Below are 20,635 nucleotides of genomic sequence, written 5' to 3'. Positions count from 1 at the left end.
GGGCTTTCAGTCACACTGATGTAAAGTGGGAATTGAATGCAATGAGCTCTAACTGATAGACAACCTGCCCACTGCAAGGAGACAGGTTGCACAGCAGTGGATAATCAGGCCCAAAAAGCTTAATAAATGAAGCATTTTCAGATTCAGCTGGGTCATGATCTAAGTGTTTAATAAGCTTTATAAACCAGAAGACAAAAAAAAAAAAGTTTTTCAGCATTTTCAATTAGTTTTTTTCTCTTTGAATCCTTGTAAAAGGGCAAGTGTCAGAGCTCCAGGAGCTGGCAGAGTGCACATGAAAGGGAATGTAAAGCTACTAATTTTCATTGAATAAAAAAAAACCCACACAAAAAATCCAGCACATTGAGAACAATTTCATGCAAGCTTCAAAAATGTTTCCTTTCCTGATAATCTAACATAGCAGGAACACATTTCACTGTGACAGGTGATTTTGGAAAAAGACCATGTCCCCTTTAAGAACTGGATGTGCATTTGGGACAGAAGAGCCCTATTTAGCCATGCTTCCAGCTCTTCCGGGGACCTGGAGCATGTCCTTGGATAGTGGTCTCACAGGTGGTGTTTACAGTGAGTCCACGCATTGCCTGTACGCTCTGTGAGTGCACCCTTCCACTGTCCAAGCGATGACTTAGCACTGACCCTGCTTTCTGCAGTGGGTCCCTGCTACAGCCGTGGCCCAGGTGTGTTTTCTACTTGCTTTGTCACAGGCCATATTCTCCATATAGATGTGGGGCCATTCCTACCAGCCGCAGCCAGCTATAGTTTGTTGATTGCCTGTCCTGTGTAGAGGTGTTCCTGCAGTGGTTTTCAAATGGTCAGCAATAATTTTGCACCTGTATTGATGTTTCGGTCTTGCTCATCTCTTTGCTCTCCAGGAGAATCCTTGAGCTTTGCGGATGATTTGCTTTCTGGCCTTGCAACATCCTGTGTGGCAGCGGGTAGGAGCCATGGAGATGTCCCTGAAACCAGCCTCTATTCAGTCATTTTCAAGTGCCTGGAACCAGATGGTCTGTACAAGTAAGGAGAGGCATGTGGGGAGGTGCTGGGGGCAAGGAGGGATCTCCAGTGCTGTCATTTAACTGTTCTAGACCTTTTTGGTCAGCACTATGTTACACCAGACACTGGGCAAATGATGAGACTCTTCCTGTTGCTTTGGGTGTTAGGCTCAGCTAATGAAGTGGAAAACCAGTGTCTGCCAGCACAGCACTGGAGGCACTGGGAGTCTGTGGGAGACTCCACTGGAATAACTCACATTTTCAGTATTCTGGGCTTTCAGGTCCATGCCTGATAGATAGGGTTGTCTCTTATGGATGCACTGAGCTAATGTGGTCACACTGAAGCAAGTTGCCAAAAGCCTGGTGGACCGAAATAGCCAGATGTCAAAAGTGTGATAGGTGTTGTTTGTATACGTTGCTGTTTATATTAGTAGAACCCATATAGCAGATCAGAGAGACACCAAGCCCATCTGCCCACTACCCAGTTACTTCTGCAGGGAAGGCTGGCCATGCCTGTGCTGGTGTTCTTGTTCACTTGACTCTTCTGAGATATTCTTTGAGCACATGGGATTGGATTTTCTGTTTGAATCCTGTGGATTAATTAGTGTCCAAAGCAAAGGGATAACTTCTCCTTCAGTATCATTTGGAGGGTGTCTGGGCTTTTCAACCTGGCTTGTTAGCCAGCGCATCCTCTGTCTTGAGGGGGATATCAGGAGTCAGGACAGTAAGAGAGAAAAAAATAGAGAAAAAAGGCAAGGAGATGGAGGAGAGACAGAGTAAGCAACAGAGAAACACCCAGGGCTTAATGTCAGAGTGACTGTAATAATTAAAACACATTTTGCAGTGAGTAATGAAACTTTTTATGGGACCACAAAAGCATTTAAAGCAAGAGCTGGCAAATGGTCTGTCAGCGAGAACTTTTTAAGATCTTGATTAATACTTTCCCTTTGCCTCCCCCTCCACCACCCCCCAGTTAAGTATGTTGACAGTCTCCAAAAGAGGAGAAGCTTTTATTGCACATCTCTTGAGTGGGGCTGTGTCCAGGAGTAGGCTCCAAGTGATACCTCTTGCCATTTAATAAATTTATAGGTTTTCTTGTTAAATATATATAATGCATAAATATAATTATTAATATCTCTGGGAACTGGGCTGTTCTGAAAAGGTGCCAGGGAGAGGCTGGAGCAACTGCAGAGTTGCTAATAACCCGCCGCCCATAAAATCAGCTGGTTGTGAGCTCCCAGCCGTTCAGCTTACAGCTGCCAGGGGCACTGGGCGAGGGAAGAGCCACTAGGTTTGGTGGAGAGGGTACTGCTGAGGTGAATGCACGGAGCCGCGAGCCAGAAGGTCTGGCTCTTGGGCAGCCTGGGCTGACAGATCATCTTCCCATCTGCTGGGCAGGGATAATTGCACTCACCCATCGCTTTAGGGGTTCTGTGATCTATTTTCCGGTGTCTGCAAAGGGCTGGGAGAGCTTTGAGTGGAAGGTGGAAGGTTTTGTCCAGGGTTTTGTCATCCCTGTGGTCAAAGCCAGGCTTTTGCTTCACAGCCATGAGGCACATTGCCATGGAGGGGGTAAGCAGAGTTGGCGATGCCCCATGTCCTGGGGGTGGCTGTGGGCAGCTTCTGCTCTCTGCGGGTGCCCCTGGGTGAGGGACAGAAGCTTTTTGTGGGGAGCCAGCAGGCAGCAGTCCCCTGGCACTGAGGAGCTTTGGACCTCGTGCTTCTGTGGGGACAGGCCCTGGGGTGACGCACGGTGTTGGCTCCATCCCGCAGCTAATGCTCAGCAGGGCTTGGCACACCGTTCCCAGGGCTGTGCACACTTACGCACACGTGTGTGGACACATGGTCATGTTGGCACGTGTGGGACATGGACCCACACTTCTGAATATCAAAAGAAAATGTGCATGCAGACACACTACCGCACACCCTCCTCGACATCTGCTGCTGCATGCCCCAGCACACCTGCGTGGACCAATACCCTACTGCTCCACGTGTCTGCATGCACTGCCATGGATGCAGGCATATCCAGCACACACACGCACACATTTGCTCCAACCTGCGACTAACCAGCATGTGTTTACTTAGCATCTGTGCATCCTCAGATACATAAGCACATGCATTAAGTATTCCTTTGTTCAGATGTCCATACAGTTGCAACACAGCATGAAGAAAGCCAGAATAGTGAAATGTGAGGCTAACACTCTGTTCTGAGCCCACGCAGATGTAACAACAACAGAAACATGGGCATGGGGTCATTTCTTAAATTGAATTTCTTCTGCTGGTTTCATTTGTTTCTGTGGAAAAACATCTACCTTGGAAGGCTCTGGCCTGGGTATAATCCTGATTATAGCTACTCAGCAGGGACCTGTGCTTTTCTCCTGGCTGTTAGGTGAGCACACAGAGTCTGCAGCATCAGAGCTTTTCAAAAGCAAATGCTTTTGCTTGTTCAGTAGTCTGAGGGTATCACTGTGATCCACAGAGGGGACTGTGAGATCATGGAAGTCTCCTCTGCTCTGTAAATGTGTCGGACATCCTGTTCTTTTTCCTCTGTAGTACCTACAGCAATTACAGTCTGCTGTTTCTGTTTGTTTGGAGTATTACCAGTCTGAGATCAAAGCTGGGCTTGAGTATGAAAACAAACCAAAAAAATGCTCTACAAGCAAACAAATAAACAAAGTCTGATTGATTCCTTTGCTTTTGAGACTTCTGTCATTTCAAAACATACACTAACAAAAGAACTGATTTCTTTGTCCTTTGCAATTGCAGTGTGATGAATATGTTACCTATCAGCCCTTTTCTTCCCCTTGCCTGTAGTACATTGAGGTTGAGATGCTAGTCCCTGCCAGAGGGTTTTCAGAGGGCAGGTAGTTCACATCAACAAAGATGTGTGTGCTCCGTAGGCTCATGGACACATGTGGACACTCCTGCTGGTCTGTCAGACATGGGTACCCGTGCGTGGGGATCCATGCTGCAATCACATGAATGCACTCCTGTGCACGCACACAGGGACACTGAGGATGGTCCTTGAAGACTGTTTGGCTTAAGTTCTTGAAAACCAAAAGTCTTGTAATTCTTACAGAATGCATCACAGGAGAGGGGATTATTCTCCCCCGAGGTCAGCTAGACCAGAGCAGTCTGTCAAGCTTCCTCCCAGGTGGATCTGGAAGAGGATGGGGTGAGAAAGGCAGAGGGAGAGATGTCTGCGTGTCTGTTACATGCTCATCTTGCATGGACCAGACAGCCCAGCCAGCGGTTAACGCCAGTCCGGCTGATGGTTTGGGAGCTTGGGAACACCATGCTGTGACAGGCAATTTTTGATGCACCAAGCACCAAACACTAGTCAAGAGAAGGGGCTCTGGCTTGTCTCAGAGGTCAAACTCAGCCTGGAGGCCTGAGCTTACATTGCTCATGGCTCTTACACAGCTCAGCACCCTACAAACCCAACTGATCTCCTCACTGTGGAGACAGGAGCTTCCCTCAGGCATCCCACAGCCTCCCTGAGCCTTCAGCCCAGCTCATTCATCTCAGCTTCTCAGCCTGTTGTTCCTTGAGTGCCTCAGGATGCCTCTTTGCTGAGCTGTACCTGATTGGCTGCTGGAAAGCAGCTTTGCCAGCCCAGCACGTTTGTTTCAGATACTTGGGGAGACACCAAGTATCCTTCAGCCAAAAAGGGAAATTTTGGAAGGAGAAATGAAAACCCCCTCCAGCTCCTCAATAGAGCTGCAGTGCAAACACACCAACTTCTTCCCTGCACCACAGATACTATAATTATAGATTAGATTAAATCCCAATGTTTCACTTTATTTACATTCCTGACCTAGCCTATTCATTTCCGGTGTTTGTGCCAAGAATCAGCACAAAATTTACTGGAAATAATATGGAAGTCATCAGGATCCCTTCCAGAGCCTTTCCTTGGAGTGTGTTCATGTGCTGAGAAGGAGCCTCGACTTTGCATTCCCTTTGCTGGCTCAGATAGGCTTTCCCCAGGGTGATCCTGAACCAGCCCAAAGGCTCTGGGAGAGCACATTTTAGGAATGTTGGAAAGGTGGAAACACCTTCCTAGGGGATGAAGATTGGGCACTGCCATCAGATGGGAGGGGGATTCAGTTAGACCTCAGAATGACAACACAAGGCTCCCATCCACAGGCAAGACCCACCAAGACCTTTAGGGTCTGGAGGCCATCGCCAACATGGCCAGGTTTAGCCTCTGTCATCATATGCTGGCTAACAGTGAACTTTTTTTTTTTTTTTTTTTTTTTTTTGGCGAGCTTAAGGAGAGAGGCAAAGGTGTTGAGTAGGGGGAACCCATCATAGCACGGAGAGACAGCAATTGCAATTCAGCAAGCTGAATGCGCTAAAGGAGCTGGCCCAGAGCAAGGCTGATTAATGTTGACTGACCTCTGCCTTGTGCATAGCTGGGATAAAAAGTGGAATGGAAACCCTTGGTGCTCAAGAGTGTGCTAATGCTGGCAGCAGTCCACTGCTCCTTATATGATACTAATTGTTATTGTTGGTCTTCCGTCAGGAAGACACGTGAATTAGCACTGGAGCAATCGGAGACAGATCCCAAATAGCTCAGTGGCATGGGTTAAAACACATCTGTTACAGCCCTTGGCTGAGTCCCCTGTGTGCACAGGAGCTGTGCTGCTTCATTGAATCCACCTCTTCTACTCCGCCTGCTCTCCAGCTTCCTGAAGCCGAGCGGTGTATGGCTGTAGTTTCTTCTCAGGCATTCCTGGCTTGCGGAAGTTCAAACGAGGCAAGTCAGGAGTTGAACAAGTGTTTGCTAAATCCCAGGCCTGTGCTCTAAATTCAGGCTCGTCCTTCCTCAGCAATTTCAGATTGCTTCAGAACCAGGCTGCCCAAATGCTGGCTTGGGTGTGTGGTTGTTTTTGCTGAAGAAAGCCCAGTGCCGAGCTGTCAGGCCCCATCTGTGTGCAGATCACTGCAGTGGATGTGGATTGGCCCCATGAAAGATGGTCTGTACAGGGAGGACAGGGGCTCAGCAGAAGGAGATACTCTCTGCTGATACTAATGAAGTTCCATGCATGGAGGAAGGTTGGGCTCCTGTTGAAGTTTCCAACATTAAAAGGGTACACTGGCCATAGAAAAGACGTTCATGCTTTCTTCATGGGCAGTCAAGGTGTTGGAGGCTCTTCCCAACTTTACCATTTGCTCTACTGAGTGATTGTCAGAGATCACTTTGTCTTACTTTCACCTTCATCTGTTTGCCTGTCACCTTCATAAGCTCAGGTTTTAAGCTCTCTCTCACTATCTCTGCGTACAGCCCAGCAGGGTGAATCAGGTCAGGGCCTCCAGGTGCTGCTGCAATGTTGCTGTACTGACCATTTGCCATCACCCTTCTAAATGTTGGGTTTGTGCCTGAATTCTTCTTCTGATCTGTCTCTGCCACCAGTATTCAGCCACCTGGGACAGATCTGGAGTCAGAAGGTGCCTTTCCACTGACCTCAGTGGAACATTATTCCCTAGGATCTGCCAAGCGTATGAGCATCTCCCTCCTTTTCGCTGGAAAGACCAGGTTATCCTCCCCAAATTCTCTGCTTCTGCTCATACCTCATGCCACAAAGAGAAACAGAACAGCCTTTGTTGCCTCCCACAGCCAACTCCTCACCACCCCTGCCTCAGGACATCCGTATTGAAATAACATTCTTGGTTTTGTACTAAAAACTCCCAGCATCCAAATCCCACACTTGGCTGCATCCAGGTCCATTTGCATTGCTCCTCTGGAGGTGGCTGGAGGAAGGCTGGCAGTGGGGGAGCGAGGAGGAGACATGGACAGGTTGTTGTATAGGGTATTGCAGCTGGGGGAGTGTGCGAATACAGGATTCTTCCTGGAAATGGTAATGGACTGGAGAGAAGGAGTTTGGCACTTCGTCTGTTGGTAGACAAATGGACCTTTGCAGTTCCACCTTTTCCCCATCATCAGTCCCTTATCACCAACCCTTTACAGTTACGAACTTGGAGAATATTCTTATTTCTGAGTGTGTAGAAACCTAATGCTACTAAGAGATCCGTCCAAGTCTTATCTCATTGACTAATGGGAGAGCGAGTACAAGAGTTGTGATACATATATCAACACAGGCGTTGCTGGCTTTGATTTGCCTCTAAGCCAGCAAAAGCTGCATTGTGCTACTGCGTTGGAGTCATTTGTTTTGTTCATCAGTTCTCCGTGGTATGGAGCACCTTTTTCCTGAAGGCCGGAAGGCTGAGGTCCATGTTCATTTGATTCTTACAGTGGGGTTTGAACCCTCTCCCAGGATACAAGGAATTCACTGCTTGGCCTGGATGTTTCTTTTATCTTGTAGGGAAGAAGTGGATCTGGAGAAGGGCAGATGTTTTTATTCTTGTTGGCCATGTCCTAGCTAGGGAAACTGAGGCAGAGAGAGGTGATGTAACATGCCTGAAGCTCTTCAGTGGGCTGGAGCTGAGCAGAGTCAAGGGATGCCCTTGCTCACACTTCACATAAGCCCCACTTCAGGAGAGCACTTAAGAGACTTGCTTTTTTCATCAGGGGATTAAACAACACACCCTGTACAAAAATACGGTCTCCTCTTCCTGATTTCCTCGTGCAGTATGGAACCCAGGTCCCTGAGAGTGCACATCAAGGAACTCGAAGCATGCCCTCGAAAATGCTGCTGGCTGGCTTGCTGTCTTACACTCTTCCCTCTCTCTTGTTCTTGTTCTCAGTGTGTTGGTGGTTTTTTTCCCAGCAAAGCCAATCTGGCAGCAAAAAGACTTTTTTGCACAGTACTAGAGACAGCGGGAGATGCCACTTTGCCAGCTGGAGTTTCCCCTCTGTTGCCAGAGCGCAGATGAAGCTCCTGCCGCTGCACCTCCATCCTGGGTGCTTAGCAGGAGCGATGCTCACTCGCCTTGTGGTGGGCAGCACCAGGGCTTTGACACCAAGAGGCAGTGTTACATCACGTCTGCAGCTCCGTGTCCTGTTTGCAGTCTTGCTGGGGTGCACACAGCCCAAAACAAGTTCTGCCCATGCTGATCCTGGAATTTAAATTATGGGCAAGCGTGATGCAGAGGGATCCAGGCAGGCTGTGTGCGAGCCAGCCCAAGCCAGACGTGTTCGCTTGGCTTTACATCTGCTCTGCCAAGCCAAGAGGAGAGCAAGGGGCTATCAGTCAGGGTGCAAGCCTGGGCTGGCAGGGCTGGTCTGCAGCAGGATTGGAGCTGGTGCCTTAGGTAGTATGGTGCTGGTGATGTTTTCCTGCTCTCTGTTAGGGTGATTGTCCTTTCACCGTGTGTTGTTTTGTGGCTGGATAGCTCTTGTACACCCCAGGCAGACTTTGTCTCTGCAAAATGATGGCCAGATTTGCCACATGTGGGTTCATGTGTCACTAGCCAACACTTTGATGTTTGGGTGGGAAGTTTCTGCCTCCTCCTTTGACTGCTTCCCTGCACCCAGTAGCAGCTCAACCTGATATTTGCAGACAACTCAAGTTTTTAATAGGCTAATTCTAGACTTAAGGAGTGGCCAAAAGCAGCTCAGCTGTATCCATTAATACTCCTCAGGAAGGATGTAACAAGCTGCTCTGGTGCCCAGGTGTTCAGATACTACTGCACCCACAGGTCTTGTCTGAATCTAGAGCCATACCCACAGCCCATGGAGTAAATCAGCTCAGGCAGACTCTGGCTGGGACCCCGCATCCCAAAAGCTGGAGATATTTGGCCCAAAATGTGATGTTTATCCAAATAAAAATGTAAGTCACAAGATAATCTTACCTGCCCATCTTTTCCTCCACACTCTAAGTTTGGATGCCATTACCTACAAGATCTGTCCCAGCTCAGAACAGGAATGTGCATATATCTCATATATGGCCTGCAAGTCCATAAATCTAGTTAAACATTTTGTTTGTTTGTTTCATTGTTTCACCTGCAGCACATCCCACCCCATCCTTTTCTTGTAACAACAACAGCACAGAGTCCCTCACCAGACTTGTCTGCCAGAGAGCACTTTGTTATCTTCATTTTTCTTTTTTTTTTTGGGGGGTGTGTATTTTAAAAACCAAATAAAATCTCTTTTAATCTTTGACTTGCACAGAACATTACATCTGTAAGCACCCACCTCCTGATTGGGCCACACTGGAGTTTATCAGCACACAACAACCTCTCCAGCTCTGCCACCCTTCTTCCCCTCTTTCCCAGCTGAGGGAGTTTGTCATGGGGGAGCTCTGTGGGCGATGGAGCCCCTGAACAGGCAGCTGCTGAACTCAACTGCTTTCCAGGAGAACTTGAGTGACCTTTAACTTATTCCTTGGGTTTTGGGACTGTTTTCCCCTCCAGAAGAATTTTACTCGTATTTTCCTAGTTTGAGGATATTGAGTGCATCTGTGCTTGTCCATGCTAGTCCCATTTTTGACTGTGAGGTCTGGCCCAGACCCCGTTGCAGTCGACAGGAGCTGTTATTTCCCTAGACCTCAGTCAGCTTTGGGTTCTGGTGATGGAGCAGGAGTGGTGAGGCATGGCCTGCAATTGCTGTGCTGCAGCTCCTGCTGCTTAACTCTTATGCTTCTCAGGACTAGTCAGGAGTGCCCACATCTTGGGACCTTTTTTAGTTGTATGTTCTGTGACTAGAAATCCCTCAACTTCACAGGTTCACAGTTCTCGTTGCCTGTCTCAAGTTATGTTAGTGCTTCTGCTCCAGAACCCATGTTTGCAAAAGTAGCCAGTGAATTCAGACATATCCATTTTGGGAGCATCATCTTCAAGGCTTCACCGTCAGAGCCACAGCTCCCACTGACTTCAGTTGAACTTGTGTCAGAGTAGGTCAGTGTAAAATGGAGACACTCAAGGTTAACAAGTAACCTCAAGGTAGCTGCTTCTTCCTGAGTTTTCCCACCTGTAAAACAGACGTGTTAAAACTGAGCTACACCCTTTGCTAGGTTTCCTATACAGTGAGGAGAACAGCATAATAAAATGGGAGAGAAAGCTGAGAAGTAGATGCTTGGTTGCAGAGGTGGCATCTACATGGTGAGGTGGGACTTGCCATGGGTGGTGCTCCCTGCTGGAGCTGTGGCCCACTTGGTCTCTCCTTGATCTCCCCATTCTGATGCCACCTCGTACCACCAAGGATATTTGCCCTGAGTACCTTTAGAGTGATTGCTCCCCGCACACATGCCCTCATTGCTCCTGGTCACCTCACACACACACTCACTTCCCTCATCAGGAATGAGATAGATCTGATTATACAGCAATATGGTTTATGTTATGAAAAGGGGAAAGAAAATACCCTGGCTTTCACTGAAAACCTTTGGAGCCAAAGCTTATGTCATAATTTAAATGTTTCTAAAAAAAGAAGTAGGGTCTGAGGGTTGCTTTTTGTTCAGGGCGAGGTGGGGCAGCGTCCTGTCTTCACTAGATGAGCTGATGGAGCTGGGTGTGGGGACAAGCTGCCCTGGCAGGAAGGGGTGCGAAGGGAGCCCCAATTCAGGGAGCTAGATGTCGGGTCACTGGGAGATGTTTGCCCATATGCCTGGGGCCACTAGCTGGGCAGCCAGGCAGCCCAGTGAGGTAGTCTTGGGTGCTTACCTTGACTCAGCTTTGGGCTGTCATACCCCTGAATCAGGGTCTATTGCTTTTCTTCCATCTTTTCTTCTCTTGATTTCTGCTGGGGAAGCCACGGGGCAGTGCATGGCAGCAGCAACCTGAGCTAGTCTGGAGCGTGCCAGCCCCTGGCATAATTTTCTCCTTCCTTCTGAGCATCTCCCACCACCGTGCAGTTATGAAAATAGCCTCAACTCTTAATCTCATTGCACAACCCTAAACAGAAGGGCCTGCAACCAGGCTGGGATACTTTCATATTTTCTATCTCATTTGTGTCACTGCAACATCTCAGTCTTCCAGCCTTTCTGTGACAGGGTGTGGGGTGAGTACATCTGCACAAAGGATGCTCTACACCTGCCAGTGCCAGTTTCTTGCATGGGGTCAGGGATGCTGGGGTGTGCTGCTGGGGGAGCCTCTCAGAAGAAGCACCCCAAACCAAAACGCTTCTTCAGTGCCCTTTGACATGTCACCACTGGTGTAAGGGAAAGGATTTCAAGCTATTACGCTGCCACAAGTAGTACTCTTGGCCCTACATTGCCCTTCCCTTCTTGCAGGAGCATCCATCCTGCATGGGCAAGCATTGATGCATGTCCCTGGCTTGGGCAGCCTGTTCTCCAGTGGAAGCTGCTGTCTTAGTAACTGCATCTTCTTGCTAAATTGTGATCTTAGTCATCCCAGAGCAAGTCTGGGATAATGCCCAAGAGTCACATCAATGCGGCTTTCCCTACTTTATGCCCATAAAGTAGACCAAGACAGAAACAAGGACTCTGTCTCATTCCCACCCTCTGTCTTGCCTGCCCAACTGGCCTCATCCCCAATCAAGGCAGTATGTCAAGGACTGGTGGGGACCTGAAGCTGCTCGGGGTAATCCTATAAATCCAAACTTTGTGGCCCTGCCACAGGCTGTGATGTATTTACCCGAGTGACAGGCTGCCTCTGGGGAGCATCAGCACAACCAGTGTCACCCTCTCTGTCCTCACTGCCTCTGGGTTTGGGGGGTTTGTTAGGTTGCTGTACATTTTGCAGTGCTGTGACCCCATGGGTTCTGCCTCTTGTCAGCACTGGACCTGAGTGCATGGAGATGTACGGATGAGGACCTGTGTGCATTTCTGTCCATACTGTTTATGGGTTTGGATCTAGGGGGCTGGGACACCTCACTTTGCTGGGGGTCTTTCCCATACCAGCAGCAGAGGCAGGTACCTTAGTGCTGCCCAACAGCCCCATAACCCACCATCCCATAACCCTTATCCAACAGCCTGTCTGAGGTGAAATCATGGCCAGCTCCCACTCTAAATGACCTCTGGGTGTGCAGGTGTATTTTGAGGTGTTTGATGCCGACACCTGCGGCTGTGTGTGCACGGAGCAGCGTGTGATCTTGTGGCTGGTTCACCCCACACTCTGGCAGGTGAAGCAAACCCTTTACGCAGGACTTTCCACATCGTTACAACCAAGAGACCTGCAGAGAATGGAATATCCTGAATAGTGCTGAAGCCCAGCACAGTGCTGCACCTCGAGTTCCCTTGGCAGTGTACCCCATGCTACGCTCCCCGGGCAGCAGCTTGCAGTGACATCCCTGTGGCTCTTCCCTTGCCTATCCAAACCCGCCTGATCGCTGCTCTGGCAGAGCTGCCCCGGTGCAGCCCACCCCATAGCATGAAGCCCATCCCATGGCATGAAGCCCACCCCATGGCATGAAGCCCACCTGCGTCACCCCACATGGCTCCTGAGCTCTTGCAGGCCACCTCCAGCCTTTGGGACAGCCCTGGCTCATACCTGCTGCACTGCCACCGCTGAATTGTTTTCCAAGTGGAAACATGAGTTGAAGTATTAACTCCACAAGGGCCTTTCTGTGCAATGCGCCAGGATTAAATATTTATGTTGGCAAAAAGCATGTAATAGGCTGCTCAAGATCAGAGATAATGAAATTGAGGTGTGTGGAGAGAGGCGAGGGAGGGAGGGGGTTTGCAGGAGCAGAAGGGAGAGGGACCCAAGTGGGTTGTAGTATGTGTGCATGGGCGATTGCTTTTGGTTTTATTAATACCGCACCTGTTTGCGGGGGGACTCCAGTCCCATCACTGGGAGCTCTGCAGTGCACAAGGGAGTGCAGAGATCAGCCATCACCGTTCCTTGCATGCACACCAGTGTCAGGCAGGAGTAATTGTCACCCAGGTGACTTTAACTTAGAGCCATCTGAAGTGAGGTGGGGCAGGGACTGTCCTGGAGAAGATGGCTGGGCGGGGAGTAGCAAGGGATGAGACCCTCTCTGTGTCATCTGCAAACGATGTACGATCCTAAATCATTAATAGCAGTGATATAGGATCCCTCGCTCTTCCAGACCGCTGCAGTCAAGGTTATTTACCGGTGACTGTATCCGATCAGGCAGCAATGTGGTTTGGATTATACGGAGGGTTCCTGATCAGGTCAGGAGGGTGGTCATGACAGTGACTGCAGCTCACTGAGCGGGGAAGGCTCATGCAAGGTTCCATGGTGGGTGTTAACGAAGAGCCCCACAAGGATGGGCAGCAGGGGTGCCCGAGGGGAGCACGCAGAGGCGAGGTGCATGGTGGGGAGGGCACTGGGCGATGCAGGAGGCAGTATGTGCTCCCCTCTTGTGGGAGGAAAACATGGAGCGTATGCAACAGCAAAGGGCGCTGCTCTTTCTCAATTCATTATCTTTATGAGACAACAACATCTCTCTCTTTCCACCCAACAACAAATATCGCAGAAGGCAGTGCACGGGGGGTGCACCGTGCTGTGGGACCACGGCCAGTCATGGAGCCTCCAGGGAGGTATGAAATGAGGCATGAATGGAGCGTTAGGAGAGAATGGAAACTCCACTGGCTCCCAGGCCGGCTCTCTTGCGGGGGGTCCCTTGCTCACGACGACAGCGCTGCCTCTCATAAACACGCATTTCCTCATCCCCGTTTGTTTCTCTCTCTTGTGCAATCTCTTGTACCAGACGGGATTGGGAGTAAGTCCCAATGGTACGTGAATGTGTTACAAAAAACCTTCCCACCCTGCCACCAACGAAGTACTGAGAAATAACAACTGGGTTTGAAAGAAACAAAAAGAAAGAAAGAAAAGAAAGATGGGGGGAGCTGGATGGATTTGCTACTGGCCATGACTTATTATTCTGGGTGTAAACTTGAGGGCATGGCTATGCTGGTAGTTTGCAGCATCAACCAGCACTCGGAAGCCCCCACTGCGCTCAGTGCTGTGCATCCCTCTAGGAAAGGAAGTTCTTTCCCCAGATTACTTTCCTGGGTGAAAAACATGGGACAAAAATAGGGGCAAAGCAATTTGGCTGAGAACTCATAGTGCTTAAACCAAGAGACAGTCCCAGCTCCAATCTGCCTGCCCAACGCCATCCCCTGTGCTGGGTTGTTTCGCCTGGGGTGTGTGAGGAGTGTGGCTGCACCCTGCTGCCAGCCTCTGCTGTCCATGCGGATCGGCCAGCCTGCCCTTCTTGAACAACACTGCTAGGATAGAGCACAACCAGGAGGAGGTGCAGGAGCAAGGGCAGGTCGCACCATCAAACACAGGAAGCCTCCTAAGCCAGCAGTAGAGGGAAGAAGGTCTCCTGGACCTGGGCTGGTGGAGCAGGGATGAAGACTCTGTGTGTAAGCTCTAGCTGCAGAGGAGGAAAAGCCACTGGGAGTTGCAATCCTTCCATGCAGAAGGAAAAGCAAAGGAAGAAACCTGCAGGGAGGGATGCCTCCAGAGCAGCATTTGCGGGAGAGTGGTGCTGGCTCCACACCTCCAGACGCTTGCAAGCACGGCCACTGCAATGACGAGGTCCTCTCCCAAAATGCAGGGCAACAGGTCCCTGGTCCCAGCGGAGGCCTGCTGGGGGTAGCAGGGCTCTCACTCCGGGCTGGTTGGCTGTATAGCCATCATTTCAATAAAGAAATGATTAAAAGGGGGTGGGGGGCGGGAAAACCCAAAACATCTGTTTTACTTCAAATCAGGGAAGATTCCTTTGCTTGCAAGGAATGTGTAAATCACGCCGGGCTGGGAGATGTACATAACCCTGCCTGAAAGCTCCTCTGCACTTCAAACGAATTCTAACGTGCTTACTGGGATTTTGTTTTTATTATTTGTTTCAGGCCCCCCTTCCTTGTCCTACCCTCTGCCCTCCCCTGTCTGCCTGCCGGAGCTGTGAGAATCTCCCGCCTGCTGCCAGCCCCTCGCCCCGTCCCCCCTTGATTCGGGGGCCTCGGGGCATGGGGGGAGCGGCCAGCAGTGACCGCGGACCTGGCTGGCGTCCTTCTGCCGGGGCTCACTGGCACGCAGCGCCCCTGCCCTGTCCTCCCCGCCATGCTGTCCCCATCCTGATGTTGCAGGGCCGCTGCAGGGACCTGTTGGCTTCCCTTACTGCCCCCACAGCCCGGTGCAAGGCACGGATGCCTCTCACTCAGAGGCTGGCACATTTGGATCCTGCCTGGGATGCTGCAAGCGTGGCAAGCAGAGGCGTCCCCCTCCTCTGAGCTGTTCCCTTGTGTGCTGTTATTGTTGTCGTGCTTTGTTTTGCTTTGTTTCATGTGGAGGGTGAAGCTAGGGCTGGCCAACGTTGCTGGGGACAAACCCAACGGAGATAGATAGATAGATAGACAGACAGACAGACAGACAATCTCTGCTTGTAGAGGGGCATGTCCACCTCCCCATGTCGACCTACTAAGGTGACTTGCCCTGTGCCAGAGGGACCACCCTGGGGGCCTAGGAGAGGCTCTGCTCCTTGCGGTTGATGCAGCCCTTCGCCTTTCTTCTGAGGCTGTCGAGCAGGAGGCCCCATTGTGGTGGCTTATATAAGAACAGTCAGCCATCGACTCGCTTGACGTGGACCACCCACTACTCCTCAGATGACACTGTCTTTTGAAGTCGTTACCAGCCTGGGCTGGATTTCAACCAGCAGCCCAGATGGAAGCCAAGCCCCCAGGAGGATGAGAACAAGCCCTACCAAGGGGATCTCCAGGGGTAACAAACTGTGGAGTGTCTGGTTCTTGTTTACAGTGACTGTGAGGTTGGGAGGGGCAAACATTTCCCAATTTGCCAAGGGTCATAACCTTCTTCTCCCCCCATCTCCCCAGGGCTGGCGATGGCCAGGCTTTGCAGAGCATTGGTAGGTTGAACGGCTGGTATGGTTAGCTGTGAACATTTCCATTGTGGAGCTCACTGCAGGGGTCCAGGGCCTCGCTTGTCTCTCCTTTCTCCCTGGCACAACTGGAGGAAGAGTTTGATTTATTCCCTCTTTCCTTCTGAGCAGCCTTCTTGTCTCCTGCAGCCACAGTCTCCCTGAGCCCTGCTGTCTCTTCATGGAGGAGGACAACAGCTGTCCCAGGAGTAGCCCAAGGAAAGTACTAAAGTGATGTGTCTCTCTTGGGAGACCCACCCAGCACACAGGACTAATGCTTTCAGATGAGGCTGAAAGCCACCCACCCACAGATCCATGCAAAGAAGACACGCAAAACCTCAGAGTAATGACTGAACACCTAACCTTTGCGGAGCTGGGGCTGGAGTCTTCGGGGTGTCTGTGGCTGAGAGAAGAGGGGCAGGGTTGTCCCACACCTAAGGGGAGAGCAGAAGGTATTGCAGCAGGAGGGAGAGAGGATGCAGGTGCTGCATGGGGGTACCCCGCTCCTGGAGCAGAGGGGGTGTTGGTGGAGGGGTTGTGGAGAGCTAGAGGGATTGATGGGCATTGCAGTGCCTGTGTGAAGGCTGCGGCAGGACCTGAGGGACATGTGGGACGCAGAGCCTGGGGAAAGCCCTCCTTGGCCATACTGCACCCAGGACAGCTCAATCTATCACCAGCTCTCGCTGACGTTCTGCAGCTGGAGCAGGACGAGCCCCTGCGGTTTGCGGCCTCTGGTGTCAATCTCAGCGGTGGCATGGGGGGAATTATTCCAGCAGCACCAGAAGTCAAAGACAGCTTGTTTGACCTTTGTCCGAGGGCTTTGTGTGGGATCTCCTGGTGAGTCCCAGCAGAACAGGGACTCTGGTGCTCAACAGACTGAGAGGAGCTGCTTTTGCTTCACTGGAGACAAAAGCACCAGCCCATAGTGACTCAGCACCACCTCCTTCTGGTTCTTGACTCCACCAAAGAACATTAACATTCACATCCTAGGTGACCTGGGACCTTCTCTGGCCTTGCCAGGCAGAGGGGAGAAACACCTTTCCCCAAGCCCTGAGATGGGCAGTAGAGATAGTGAAGAGCTGGGACAGTTCTTGCTGCATTGCCTTTGTAAGTCCATTCTGGAAATCTTCATCCTCACAACCAGCAGGATGAAAGCAAGCACACAGCTACCCAGAAATACAGACCTCAAATACCCTCTATCCATCCTCCCCAAAGCTGGAATGACCATAATGATCCTGCTTTTTCTGCCATCGTCCTGTCCTCAGAGTTTAGGGACCATTCCTGTGGGACACTCTAGAGGGTCTACTGGGCATCTTCAAGCTAATAAGACTTCTTGCTCCTTGGAGTCGCCTAGGAGCTGAAGCCCCAAGGCTACAACATAAGCTGTGTTAATGTTATCTCATGTCAGGGCAGCTTTTTTGGGTGCAAGGGTGAGGCATGAAGGAGTAACGATCTGCTCCTTGCCAGTCATTACAAGGAGCAGGGGTGACAAAGAAGGAATGTGGGTCAGGGGGGCACTTCTGGTGCTCTCAGCCCTGGGATGGTGAAGGCACCCTGGGGACGCAGCTGCTAGGAGGGCTGCACTGACTGTGCTGCACCTCCCAGGTGAAACTGTGGCCCTGATGAAACAGGCTGGCATCTTTCCCTCGATTGCAGTGAAACACGTTTTTGCCCAAGGCAATATTGGCACTGCCTCCTGCAAGGTGTCCCACTGGCAAAGGGGCTCCTTGTGGGATCTTGGCCCTCTAACACAGGTATCATTCAGGAGCAGGGCTCCAGGGAACAGAAGGTGGCCTGTGTATCAAGGCCCTCTTTCACAGCCATGGCAGGACTGGGAATCACTGCTCTGGTGGGGTTTATTGATAGGATTTCGAGGGAAATCTTGGGAAACTGAGAGATTGCAGCTGAGGCTGGGAAGGTGAGTGTCCTACCGAGGATTTCTCTAGCAGGGAGGCAATGGATCCAGGCAGTAACAAGAAATGGTCATGAGTTTTAATTATTTTTTTTCTTTCCCTTTCATTCTTTTTTTGGATCTTGTTCGACAGGGATCTGAAACAAAAAGAGATTGATGAAGTGCTGTAAGGAGTGAGAGCTGAGCAAATCTGCATTGTAGATTGGCTCAAGGCAGGCAGCACCTGCCGCGTGTGCAGAGGGGGCTCGGGGGACCAGTGCTCTCACCTTGCCTGCTGCAAGTTTTGGCTGTCCATGGCCTCGTAGCTCAGAGACAGAGGGCAAGCTTAGGAGACCTGGAGCAGCATGGGATGCTGAGCCAGTGCCATGCGAAGACAGCATTTCAGTGCCAAAAGACATGAAGCAGCGTTTTCCCATTCCTTGGCTCTCAAGCTGGTACGACTGTAGCCAGGCTACCTCGTTCGTGCTACCCGGGGATTGACCTTGTGTGTAGACATGCTCAACAGTCTCCTCCCCCTTGTCATCTCCCCAGTGCCACCCAGCTTCCAGGGGACAGCAACCACTGCCTCAGACAAATCCGGCTGCCATATAAGAAGGCCTCTAATACTGCTTTAGTTTCTGTGTCCCTTGTCGTGCAGGGGTGCATGGCAGCTGTGGTGTTTGCGGTACATGCAGTGGGTGCTGCAGAACACCTCTACGAGCACAGTGGTGGGATGCCATGACACCAAAGTGTCACTGTCCCACACTGCACCCCTGTAACGCAGCAGCATTAAGTGGCCTTGCCCTCTGCCCTGGCAGCTCCTGTGAGAAGTACTGCACTCTCAAGTCAGTGGGTTTGAGCATGGAGATGGCAGCAGCTGTGACTCAGTCTAATCTTGCAGTGCAGATAACACTGGGTGACTTTCCCAGGGTTGCCACAGAGCCACAGATGGACCCATGGCTGTGCAAGGCTGTCCCCAGCCCCACGGCTGCCCTCACTGTCTCAGAAATCAGGTCTCCTCTGCCCTTTTCCAGAGGTCTTCTTGAACAAGCAGCCTCTTAATCTGCAGAGCAGCCTGTGCTCTTCCTCCTGCCAGGAGTATTTGATGGGCACTGTTCTATACGCTTCCAAAAGGCATCAGACACCTGAGGCATGTTGTGGCAGGTACATTTATTTCCCTCCATCTGACAACTGTGGTCTCCGTATTGTTGGGAGGCATCTGTTGAAGGATAACGATTAGTCTCGCAGCATTTGCTGTCCTGGAAAAAAAGGTGTGAATTGTGAGAACAGTTTACTGACAGCCTCATGTATTTGTGTAACGGCAAAGCTTCAATACTCTGGTGTGGCGCCAGCATTGCTGCTAACCTGTTCCTCCATCACGCTGATGGGAGCAAGGTCAGTTGTCACAGATGGTTAAAAGAAGCCCAGTTATAAAAGGTATTTTTCTTGGGTGGTAGAACTGTGAGGAGAGCTTTCTAAAAGATGTTATTTTCAAGATGGCACTATCCACTGTTTCCTTATTGCAGTATAGGCTCTGTGGAAAGGCAGAGCCAAAAACAGTGGCAATGCAAAACAGAAGACATCGGTCCTTTTGCAGGAGAGGTATGATATATAAACAGCAATTCTCTGGGTGGTGGTAGCAGGTTGGTGTCACCTCCCTTGGTGCCTCTCCCCAGCGTCCAGCAGGCACTGGGCTGCTCAGAACCTCCTCTTCCAGCAGGAGCTGCTCGCACCGCACTGGCACAGCCTGAGGTCACAGCACAACCCCTTGTCCCCAGCCCTGCCCTGCATTCCTGACAGGCTTCAAATGCCCTAAAAAGAGCATCTGATTGCTGTAATACTTGTGACAGTGCCAGCTCTAGGGAGACTGCACGAGGATTTCCACTGCCCTGTAAAGCTTAGCCCAAAACCCAAGCCTCTGGTAGGGTCTCTGGTGGAGATGCAGCGTGGTCAGTCCTGTGCCAGGGTACCAGCCCACCTCACTATCTGGCACCACGGACGTGGGCATGGCATGAGTGATCCGCCTGAAGTCAGGACCCAACAAATAGACCAAGAAATCCTCTCCTTCCAAAAACCACTCCCTGCTCATTGTCTGTTTGGTATTTGCTGCAGAGACTGGGGGAGGTTGTTCTCATTTACCTTTCTTAATTATTTCAAATCACAGAGTCGCCAATAAGCTAAACTGCATTCTTGTGGCTTGTGTGGATGGGCTGCTTTTTATTTGATTTGATTTATTTTTAAATTGTAATGGTTTCTGAATTGAGAATGCTTGCACTAAACACACACACCCCTTTCCATGCTTGCCCAGATTGCTGCTGGCAGGCAAGCCCCGCTCCTGCTCCATGGCTGTCAATGAAAGTGGCTGGGAGGCTCAGCAGGAGATGTATGAGCCCACCATGGGGGGACGGGGTGGGAGGTGCCCAGTGGCCCTGTGGACCACACACGCCCCATCGCATGTGGCTGGGGGTAAAACACCCCACAGCACCCCTGGACTCCCCGACCTTGCAAGAATAGTCTTTCAGGGAAAATATTTGTGTGAATTTATTGACATTTTTAGCAGCCAGGAGATGCTGAGGTGAAGGTCTGTTGCTGCTCACCAGATTGATGCTCTGCTGTCGCTATCAGGACAAAGAAACACACATACCATCTCAGCCTCCCTCCCTCCAGTGAGCCCCTCACCTTGGTGTCTGGCAGCTGAAGATACTAAAAGACTGGAAGAGGACAGTGCTTGTCAGTCCCCCAAGCACAAGGGTGTGCACAGTGCTGGGTGCAAGGCGTGCATTCACACCCATGTGTGTTTGTGGCACCATTCCTGGCTGTGACGCTCTGCACGTGCCTGAGTGTGGGCACAGCCCAAGCCTGGCTGGCCCCGGGTCCCTCGTGCCCAGTCCCTGTGTTGAGATCACCGGAGAGGGGGGAGGCAGGGATTGCCAAGAGCTGGTCCATTGAGGGCTTTTAAACGGAGGTTTCCTAATTGTTCTTCAGCTGGAACAGGAAGTGAGAAGGACTGGCAAAGCTGGGGTGTGA

At 50.8% G+C, this 20,635-nt stretch overlaps 1 protein-coding gene across 3 annotated transcripts in view; it reads left to right on the top strand.

The window, feature by feature from the left end:
- The window catches only part of ASTN2 (astrotactin 2), a 360,643-nt gene that overhangs the window by 325,173 nt on the left and 14,835 nt on the right, over nt 1-20,635 (top strand). For all 3 annotated transcript variants that reach the window (XM_074846673.1, XM_074846674.1, XM_074846676.1), the window contains one exon: nt 891-1,032. In XM_074846673.1, the coding sequence (XP_074702774.1) occupies nt 891-1,032 (142 nt within the window). The remainder of the gene's footprint in view (nt 1-890; nt 1,033-20,635) is intronic.

The sequence above is a fragment of the Strix aluco genome, chromosome 20, assembly GCF_031877795.1.
Source record: "Strix aluco isolate bStrAlu1 chromosome 20, bStrAlu1.hap1, whole genome shotgun sequence".
Lineage (NCBI taxonomy): Eukaryota > Metazoa > Chordata > Aves > Strigiformes > Strigidae > Strix > Strix aluco.
Note: the sequence above shows the minus strand (reverse complement) of the source record. Positions and strands in the feature narration are given on the sequence as shown.